This window comes from Cajanus cajan, chromosome 1 (assembly GCF_000230855.2).
Source record: "Cajanus cajan strain Asha chromosome 1, NIPB_CcT2T_4, whole genome shotgun sequence".
Classification (NCBI taxonomy): domain Eukaryota; kingdom Viridiplantae; phylum Streptophyta; class Magnoliopsida; order Fabales; family Fabaceae; genus Cajanus; species Cajanus cajan.
In genome coordinates, this window is record NC_138517.1 from 18,138,674 (window position 1) to 18,150,184 (window position 11,511).

General features: G+C 34.7%; 1 protein-coding gene across 1 annotated transcript; it reads left to right on the plus strand.

Annotated features, from left to right (window-relative positions):
• The first annotated feature begins 10,615 nt into the window (after nt 1-10,615).
• On the plus strand, nt 10,616-11,061 carry LOC145950864 (uncharacterized). The gene is made up of 2 exons (XM_083062714.1): nt 10,616-10,627; nt 10,696-11,061. Exons 1-2 carry the CDS (start codon nt 10,616-10,618, stop codon nt 11,059-11,061), a joined length of 378 nt encoding a protein of 125 aa, XP_082918840.1.
• Nucleotides 11,062-11,511: the final 450 nt, after the last annotated feature.

Here is an 11,511-nt window from a genome sequence, read left to right on the forward strand (position 1 = left end):
GTTGGGTTGTTGATTCCTAGTTCGACCGATTGGTCCATATCAGTTTTTAAAACACTATATGAATATTTTAATTGTTAGCAACTTTTTTTATAAATGTAATAGTTTTGTTTCATCTATATCTATATATAAAAAGAGTACATAAGTTTATAACCATTTTTTTTTCTCCACATTTTCTACATGTTTCTATCATTAAATTTTTAAATAAGAAAAGATAATATTACAAATTAACCACTTATATAACCACTTAAATAAGTTAACTACCTCTAATCACTCAAATTTTCTAATTTTTAAACATCTGTATTACGTAACCTCAATTTTTATTTATTTTAAAATTTTTAAATAAAATATAAAGATATGGAGTGTTTCCACTCCACTAATCTTTTAACTAAAATAACAAAATTTTTTGTTTATAATTTGGATAACTACAATGAATTTTATTTATAGTCTGTAAATTTTAATATTAATTTATATAATAGAGTATAAATTTAAACAATGTATTGAAGCGTATGAATACCCCATGTACCAATACTTCATAAGGTTGCATACCGTGTATCATACTTGTACCAAGTACCAAAGTGTATTGTGAATTATGTGACTATGCATCATATATGATAAAGGGAGTACTTTTTGAATCGGGTATAACTCCCATAGTCAACAAAACTTTCACTGCAAATATGTTTAAACTAGATATAACCATTATAGATGACAAAAATTCCTCTTAAATTTATTTTAGATAAATTAAAATAAAAATTCATAATGTGGTCTAAAACGGTAAGGAGTTTGAAATGAAAAAGACATTAGAAAAGAGAAAAAAATTATTTAGATTTCTAAATTAAAAAAAGATAGAATAGATATCCTTTTTATATAGTAGTATAAATTTAACACAATTGTATCCAAAATTAAACTCAATACTATCCGTTAAAACAATGTCTTACTAGTTAATCCATGTAATTAGTGGTGTACCGACCAAATAAATGAACTTAGGCAAATACATATATTACTGAGGTGGTACTTTAAAACAAACTCGACAAGTTAACAATGCAGATGAGGTCCCAGGTATAATTTTTATACACTACAAGAAAAATTATTATTATCTATGGAATATTATTCATGAAATTTTTTCTACAGATAATTTTTAGTTATTTACAGAATATTATTTACAGAATTTTTTCTGTAGATAATGTTTGGTTATCTACGGAATATTACTTACGAAATTTGTTATTTACGGAATATTACTTACGAAACTTTTTTTCGTAAATAATGTTTAGTTATCTACGGAATATTATCTACGAAATTAGTTATGTACGGAATATTACCTACGGAATTAGTTATCTACAGAATATTACCTATGTATTTTTTTTCGTAGATAATGTTTAGTTATCAACGGAATATTACCTATGGAATTAGTTATCTAAGAAATATTATCTATGAAATTAGTTATCTACAGAATATTACCTATGGAATTTTTTTCGTAGATAATGTTTAGTTATCTACAGAATATTACTTACAGAATTAGTTATCTACAGAATATTACTTACAGAATTCGTTATCTACAGAATATTACTTACGGAATTTTTTCTGTAGATAATTTTTTAGTTATCTAAGTAATGTAAATAATATTTGGTAAAAAATAAATATTATTAAAAATTGTCATTTTAAATTTTTTATTTTTATAAATTAACAATGATAAAAAATAACATACTAATATTTGGTTTTAAATTTGATATGAAAATATTATGATATAAAACAAGAATAAATACATTTTTTGAATTTTATATCATAGATTTAAGATGAATAAATATATTAAGTTAATTAATATAATTTATTTAAAATGTTAAAATTTAATTTATAAAATAATTTTTAAAAGAAAAGGGTTATAATAATACCGATGTAACTTTTACTAAGTATTACACCGCTGAATAACTTTATATTAAATGTGAATTTTATAAATTCAACCGATAGATTGAATGTTTTTTACTCTTAGCTCGTATATACAAAATTTTATATCAATTCAAGATGATTTGATACTTCATTCTGGTAAAAAAAAATTCATGTAATATATACATTTCAAAATATATTAAAATATGAACACTTTGATTACCTTCAAGTTGTTGTTCAATTTTAACAAAATTTGATATAAACATATAAAGTGATATGAACTTTCAATCTAACAGTTGGATTTACAAAATTCACATTTAATATAAAGTTATTGAGCGGTGTAATACTTAGTAAAAGTTACACCAGTGTTATTATAACGCTTGTGATTTTAAAATATATAAATTATTATTTAAACTTTTAAATTTATAATAAATAATTTAAATTGTATCATAATATTAATTTTAAATAGAAATAAGTAGATTGTTAATTATACAAGTAAGTATATATATATATATATATATAAATATATAAATAAAGATTAATTAAATATAATATAATTATTATTATTGGTAATATAATTATTATATATATTTTTATATTTTTATAGCGGTCTGAACATACCAAAATGAGAGGGATCCAAAAATAATATAAGTACGTATGAGATTGTATAGTTGAAGATATTAAATGAATTAATTTGTATTTCTAATGCTGACAACATGCATCTGCTTTTCGGTAGCTTATCTCATCAGAACTCTATAGTTAAGCGTGCTTGACTTGGAGTAATATATAGGAATGAGTGACCTTTTGGAAAGATTCCTAGAAAATGTGTAGTAAGGATAAAATACGTTGAAAAGTGAAGTGTCATGAAATAACATCCTTGAGAAGCCAAATATGAGGGTTGTTACATTAATAAATTTATTAAAATTAAACAAAAATTTTCTGAAAGTTATCTACAGATAAAATCTGTAGATAACAACTATCATGGGCTATCTATGGAAAAATTTCCATAGATAACATTATCTACAGAAAAAATCCATAGATAACTTTTATGGGTTATCTACGAAAAAATTTCCGTAAATAATGTTACCTACAAAAAAATTTATGTAGGTAATGTTATTACCTACCGAAATTTTTTCATAGGTAACGTTATCTACGACCTTATTATTACCTACAAATTTGTTTCCGTAGATAATTAACACTTACCTATAGATTTTCATGCTTATCTACAAATTTCTTCTGTAGATAATAATTTTTCTTGTAGTAATCTGTTAAATGAACCTCAAGTCAATATCTTGGAAGATGCTAATAATGTAGACTTGATCTCCTTGCCACCACCTGGACATAATCCCAATAATGCAGATAAATGCAAACATTGTCATTATCATAGAAATTATGGTCACATGGTAGAAGAATGTTGGACGCTAAAGAATCAAATTGAAGAATTGATTCAGGCAGGACAACTCAACCATTATATCCAATGATCTCAATCATATCAAGGTGGTTATCGAGGTTGAGGCTGAGCTCGCGGGTGCAATAGAGGTTTGCAAATTTAGCCAAACCAGTCCTCAAGAGTTTGTTAGATCACTAATAACACAAAGCCACAAATATGTGAGCAAGATAAAGAAGGTACCCATCTCCGTGGTGTAATTAACATCATTGCTAGAGGATTTACAGAAGAGGGGAGCAACCAACTTGGTCCAGAAGAAGAATCTATAAAATATTAATAATGTCAGTTCCACATCAACTACTCCCATCTGATCTACATTGTCGATCACATTCATTGACAATGACTACGTTGGTATCAGCCTAAACCAAGATGATCCAATGGTGATTGCAGTGGAATTGACTAATTAACGGGTGCATAAAACCTTAATTGATTAAGGAAGTTCGGTTGATGTGTTTCATTGGCCAACGTTCTTGAAGTTGGACATTCCAAATACTTTTATCCAATCGTACATAGAACCTTTAATTGGTTTTGTGGGTGAACAAGTGCATATTCGTGGCTCTGTGGAAATGTTGACAACTTTTGGGCCACCACCCAACGCACAAAGAATCATGGTCAGATACTTGTTGGTTGAGACTAACACGTCTGTTGAGTGTCCTTTTTTGTATGTTTTGCACTCAACTTTTGGCAATCTTTATATATAATTGTAGATAATATATATGTATTTCACCCCTTTAATTTATAGAATTAAGTCATACTATAAGAGTAGAGGAGTAGTAGCAATCTTAATGAATTTTCTCATTTTGTGCAGGATCTTTTGGCTAGGCAGAGATCCACAGCCATAGCTGTGGATCTGGAGCTCGAGCTGTGGAAGTCTGGGAAGGATTTAGAGGTCCAGAGACTTGCAGCTATAACTGTGGTTCTGCAGCTATAGCTGTAGAAATCTGGAGTGCTCATTTTCGGTTCCAGAGACTTGAAGCTACAGCTGCAGGGTCCAAGGCTTGAGCGTTGAGGCTTGGGAAATCAAGAGAAGCCACAGAGACTCACAGCCATGGCTGTGGTTCCACAGCTACAGCTCAGGAAGTTGCTTAATAATGAAGGAGTCTCCACAGCCATGGCTGCAGAGCTACAGCTGCAGCGCCAGAAGTTACTTCACCTTGAAGGATTCTCCATAGCCATAGCTGTGGTTCTACAGCTGCAGCGGTGGAGTTAAAAATTTCACTTTTTGCCCAATTTTAGAGCTGATATAAAAGGGAAAAAGGAGGAGAACCTGAAAACGGAATACAGAGCACGAATTTAACAGAGAAAAACAGGGGAAAAGCTTGTGAAGAAGGAAGAACGAAGGAAGAACAGAGACTTGGAAGCTGGATCCTTTGGGAACGAAGATCAACTCCATTTCTTCATCCTTTGCTTTGTAATTTCTTCTTTTCAGTCTTTGATTCTGTAATGGCCATGGGTGGCTAAACTTCTTAAGGATTGGTTAGATGTAACTACTAACTCCTCTTCTTCTTAAATATATGCATTTTGATCTCATTATTTGTGTATTGATTCTTCGCTTAACGCTTATATCGGCTTGATCAACCGTTGTATGAATTTTGGCTTTTGAATCCAGTTGGAAAACGCTTTCGAAAACCCGAACTGAATCTTGCACCTAATCACTTCTTGTTCTAGGAATAGACTTGATTTGGTTAGTCACATTGTTCAAGTTATTGTTCTTAATGCGAAGTGTTAGATTCAAAACATTGAGGAATCATGTTTTGAGCTTAATGACTTTAGGATTCAACCTTGAGGAATCTTGTTGGATTATTTAATGAACGTGGAAATAATGAAATTAGAATTGCATTTATGTTAAGAAGATCTATGAGTTAGCAAGTGCATCTGAGCCAATCCTTGTTTCTTAATCATTGTCTTTACTACATTTGCTTTATTGTGTTGTTTGAATCTGTTTTCACTCAATTGAATTTTTAAACTCATTCTCTTTTAAATCATTTGAGCGAGAATTACTAAACACGCAAATCCCTAAGGACGATCTTTAAATACTACTTCGAAACTTGGTTCACTTGCCAAGTGATAGGTTTGCGAAAATCTTCATCAAGTTTCTGGCACCGTTGCCGGGGATTTGGTGCTATTTAGTAATTCTTAATCTTGTGATTTTGTAATTGTATAGATAATTCATTTTGTGAATATTTATAATATATAGATATTTGTCTTGTTGTGTTTTGTGGACTTACCTTGCTGTGCAGACTTCTTTAAAAGTGTATGCGAGGAAAAACTCCAGCCGAAGAATTGCATTTTAACCCTGAAATTGAAAGAACGGCAAGGAGAAACAACAGTAGAACAAGAAGGCTGAGACAGTTAGAGAGAATCCAAAAATAACAGCAAGATCTTCTGAGTTCTTCTACTTCATCAAATCAACCACACTTCGAAACAGAAATGGCTGAAGAGGGAACAGGTGGACCAGGTAGGCAGCCAAGAAGAACCCTAGGTGATTATGCACAACAACATGGTCCTAGGCATTTCTCTAGCATTGCAGCTCCAAATACTTCTAGGGCAATGGAGATGAAGCCTGCCTTCCTTACCTTGGTTAACTCACAACAATTTGCTGGCCTTGATCATGAAGACCCATACTCACACCTTTCAAATTTCTATGAGTTATGTGGAACAATGGGAATACCTAAAGGTGATGAGGAAGCTGTATATTTGAGGTTGTTTCCCTTCTCTTTAACAGGAAAAGCTAAAGTTTGGTTACAATCTCACCCAAATCAGAGTTTGACAAGCTGGGGTGATGTGGAAAACAAGTTTGTGAACAGATTCTATCCATCATCCAAGTATATTAAGGCCAAGTCAGAAATTACTACTTTCAGGCAAGGTGCAGATGAACCATTTTGTGAAGCCTGGAAAGATTTAAGTCATTGCTTAGGAAATGTCCTAACCACGGGTTTGAAGATATAGCTCAACTCAATTTCTTTGTGAATGGAATCAAGCCTGAGGTGAAGATGTTGTTGGATGCTGCAGCTGGTGGCACTATGATGACTGTGAGTCCAGAGGAAGCCACTCAAATCATAGAATCTCTGGCATCTTCTGATCACCAAGCAGAGCATGGGAGACACCAATCTCATAAAAGAGGAGTTCTTGATCTTAGCACTAATGATGCAATCCTTGCTCAGAATAAATTGTTGTCCCAACAGATTGAAGTATTGACTAAGCAGATGGCCAAGATTCCACAACAGCTTCATGCTATTGCTTCTTCTTCAAATCAACCAAATCCTTCTCTAAAATGTGATTTTTGTGGAGGAGATCATTCCAATGGTCACTGTGCAGAAATTCCAAATGAAGAAGAGGTCAACTATGTGGGGAACCAATAGAAAGGAGGTAATTTTAATTCCCGTAATTATAATACTAATAATTATATGCAGGGAAATCAAGGTTGGAGAAACAACAACAACAACCAAGGATATGGATGGAGGAATGAAGCTGGACCATCCAATAGGCCACCACAACAACAACAGCAACACCAGCCTGCTTATCCTTCTATGCATGAAAGAACCAGCAAGTTGGAGGATACTCTGAACCAGTTCATGCAGGTGTCTATGAACAACCAGAAGAATACAAAGGCATCTATCAAGAACTTGGAGGTGCAGGTGGGTCAGCTAGCTAAACAATTAGCTGACATGTCTGGAGGACCATTCTCAGCCAATACCAAGACCAACCCTAAAGAGCATTGCAAGGCCATAACAACAAGAAGTGGGAAGGTAGTTGGTGCAGATGTTGGAGTGAGTGAGAATAATGAGGGTGTTGAGAATGAGGGAGAAAATAATGAATTGAAGAAGAATGAGGAAAAAAACAATAAGAGTAAGAATGTAAATAATGAGAAAATAAGAGAGAAAAATGAAGCTGAGAAGGAGAAGAATAAAAAGAAGGGCAAGGAAGTTAATTCTGCTGTTCCTGTAAAGAACTTACCTTACCCTCATGCTCCTTCCAAGAAAGAAAAAGAAAGGCAGTTCTTGAGATTTCTGGATATCATAAAGAAGCTCCAGATTAATATTCCTTTCACTGAAGCCATGGAGCAAATGCCCACATATGCTAGGTTCATGAAGGAATTGTTAACTAAGAAAAGGAGAATTCTTGAAGAACAGACTGTGGAGCTTGAAGTAGGATGCAGTGCCATTATACAGAAGTCTCTACCTCAGAAGTCCAGAGATCCAGGCAGTTTCACTCTCCCTGTATCAATTGGTAATCTGTCAGTGGGTAAGGCACTCTTAGATCTTGGAGCCAGTATTAATTTGATGCCTTTATCCATGTTGAAAAAGATAGGAGAAGTGGAAGTGAGACCTACAAGAATGACCTTACAGTTGGCAGACAGATCAATTAAGCTTCCACATGGCATAGTGGAAGATATGATCGTGAAGGTCGACAAGTTCATGTTCCCAGTTGATTTTGTAGTGATGGACATGGAGGAAGATTTGGAAGTTCCATTGATTCTGGGAAGACCTTTCATGAAGACAGCTAGAGTTATCATAGGCATGGATGATGGAAAGCTGAAGGTGAGAGTTCAAGATGAAGAGGTGAATTTCAATGTTTTTGAAGCAATGAAGTTTCCCAAAGGCAATAAGGATTGTTTCAGAATTGATGTGTTAGATGATGTGTATTTGGAAACTCAAAGCAATTTCAAGAATTCATCACCATTGGAAAAAGCTTTGTCCATGTTTGATGATGAGTTGGATAAAGTTATAGATAAGGAAGTTCAGGATGTGATTGATGCATTGAACAAAGGTGAAAGTTCATCAACCAATGTTCAGTCAAAGGAAGAACTGAAGAAGGAGGTGAAAGATCAAGCAGTGAAGTTGGAATTGAAACAATTGCCACCACAGTTAAAGTATGTTTTCTTAGAAGAAAATGGTGGGAAGCCAATCATAATTAGCAGCCAGCTTTCAAAAGAGCAAGAGGATAGTTTGATTCAAGTGATAAAAGCCAATGAAGGTGCTATTGGTTGGACCCTATCTGATTTGAAAGGGATTAGTCCTTCTTATTGTATGCACAAGATTCATATGGAGCAGGATTACAAGCCAGTAGCCCAACCTCAGAGATGTTTGAATCCAACTATGAAAGAAGTGGTGAGAAAGGAAGTTACCAAGTTACTTGAGGTTGGTATGATTTATCCAATTTCTGACAGTGCTTGGGTTAGCCCTGTGCAAGTTGTGCCTAAGAAAGGAGGTATGACTGTGATTTATAATGATAAGAATGAACTGATTCCCACTCGTACTGTGACTGGGTGGAGGATGTGCATAGACTACAGGAAGCTGAACCAAGTCACAAGAAAAGATCACTACCCATTGCCTTTCATGGATCAAATGCTTGAAAGGTTAGCAAGGCAAGCTTATTATTGTTTTCTGGATGGTTACTCAGGGTACAATCAAATTGTTGTGGATCCAGAAGACCAAGAGAAGACAGCTTTTACTTGTCCCTTTGGTGTATTCGCATACAGGAAGATGCCATTTGGGTTGTGTAATGCACCAGCTACTTTTCAGCGTTGTATGTTTGCAATCTTCTCTGATTTGGTGGAGCAATGCATAGAAATCTTCATGGATGATTTCTCCGTGTTCGGCTCGTCTTTTGAAATTTGTTTGAACAATCTCAACACTGTACTCAGGCGGTGTGTAGAGACTAACTTGGTGCTGAACTGGGAGAAATGTCACTTCATGGTCAGAGAAGGCATTGTTCTTGGCCACAAGGTCTCTCAGAAGGGCATAGAGGTAGATCCAGCCAAGGTTGATATCATCTCAAAGTTGCCACCACCAATCAATGTGAAGGGGATTAGAAGTTTCTTGGGGCATGCAGGATTTTATAGAAGATTTATCAAAGATTTCTCCAAGATAGCTAAGCCTCTTAGTAACCTTCTTCTTAAAAATAACAAGTTTGATTTTGATCATGATTGTTTACAAGCTTTTGAATTGTTAAAAAGCAAACTTGTTTCAGCCCCTATAATCACTGCTCCTGATTGGAAACTTGATTTTGAATTAATGTGTGATGCGAGTGATTATGCTATAGGAGCTGCTTTGGGCCAAAGGAAGGATAAAATTTTTCATGTTATTCACTATGCAAGTAAGGTGTTGAATGAAAATCAAATTAACTATGCAACTACTGAAAAAGAGTTACTTGCCATAGTGTATGCACTAGAAAAATTTCGCTCTTACCTTGTGGGTTCAAAGATCACTGTTTACACTGACCATGCTGCTATCAAGTATTTGTTGACAAAGGCAGATTCAAAGCCAAGATTGATCCGGTGGATTCTTCTGCTACAAGAGTTTGATTTAGAAATCAAGGATAAGAAGGGGTGTGAGAATCATGTTGCTGATCACCTATCTAGACTTGTCAATGAGGAGGTGACCAGTCAAGAAGAAGAAATCTTAGAAGAATTTCCAGATGAGAAGTTGTTTGCAGTAAGTGAAAGACCCTGGTTTGCTGATATGGCAAACTATAAAGCAGCAGGGGTTATTCTGGAAGAATACAACTGGCAACAAAAGAAGAAGTTCTTCAGAGATTCTCACTACTATGTATGGGATGATCCATATCTGTTCAAGATAGGTGCTGATGGCTTGCTAAGGAGATGTGTCTTTGGGGCTGAGATTAGAGATATTCTCTGGCATTGTCATAACTCACCCTATGGTGGACATTACAATGGTGAAAGAACAACAGCAAAGGTTCTCCAATCTGGATTTTATTGGCCAACCTTGTTCAGAGATGCATACGAACATTGTAAGAGTTGTGATAAGTGTCAAAGAACAGGGACAGTTTCCAAGAGACATGAGTTACCCCTGCAAAACATCTTAGAAGTGGAAGTTTTTTATTGTTGGGGAATTCATTTCATTGGGCCTTTGCCATCATCTTTTGGGAATGAGTATATCCTTGTGGCAGTTGATTACGTTTCAAAATGGGTAGAGGCTAGTGCTGTGCAAAAAGCTGATGCCAGAACTGTCATAAAAGTTTTGAAGAAAAATATTTTTTGCAGGTTTGGATCACCAAGGGTACTAATTAGTGATGGTGGATCTCACTTTTGCAATGCCCAATTGAAGAAAGTTCTGGAACACTACAAGGTCAGGCACAAGGTCGCTACACCGTATCATCCTCAAACCAATGGGCAGGCTGAGGTATCCAACAGAGAATTGAAGAGGATTCTGGAGAAGACAGTGGCCAGTTCTAGGAAGGATTGGGCCTTGAAGCTAGATGACACACTATAGGCCTATAGGACTGCATTCAAGTCTCCTATTGGGTTCTCACCATTTCAACTTGTCTATGGTAAGGCCTGTCATTTGCCGGTGGAATTGGAACACAAAGCATTTTGGGCTTTGAAGGCCTTAAATTATGATCTGAAGGCAGCAGGGGAAAAAAGGAAGCTTCAGTTGCATGAATTGGAAGAACTGAGGTTGCAAGCCTATGAGTCTTCTAAGTCCTACAAGCATAAAGCCAAGATATATCATGACAAGAAGATTCTAAATAGGAACTTCCAACCTGGCCATCAGGTATTACTGTTCAATTCCAGGTTGAAACTCTTCCCTGGGAAGCTCAAATCTAAGTGGTCAGGTCCTTTCTCAATTAAGTCTGTCAAATCCTATGGAGCCATTGAACTTGAAGATCCTGTTTCTGGAAGGACTTGGTTAGTTAATGGTCAGAGGCTCAAGCATTATTTGGGTGGTGAGGTTGAGAGATTCACCACCAGCACACATTTGAAGGAGCCATGAACAAACAGGATTGTCAAGCTAAAGACATTAAATTAGCATGTTCTTGTTTTAATTTTTGTTTTAGATTCTGAGTTTTAGTTTGAATAGTGAGTAGTTAAGAGTTTTTGTTCATAGATTGCTTGATTTCAGTGCGGATGTTGTTTGATGACTTGCATGTTGTGGAATGTGGTAACATTGCTGATTTAGTTTAGGTTATGTTGTGTTTTGTGTGTTAGGATATAATAAGTTATTTTGGTGCCTTCTTGCAGGTGGTGCAGCTTTTGGGTTTTAAGTTTTAAATATCATAATACTTAGTGTGTAATAGTAGAGATTTTGAGGTGTTTGTTTTTGTTGACTAATTTCATGTTAATGATTGGTGTTTAGTAGGTAATAATATTGCAGTATATTGGTACTATTGGAATCTTAAGACTCACTTAGCTTTATCCTTGGTTTTGAGGACATTGGTAGTTG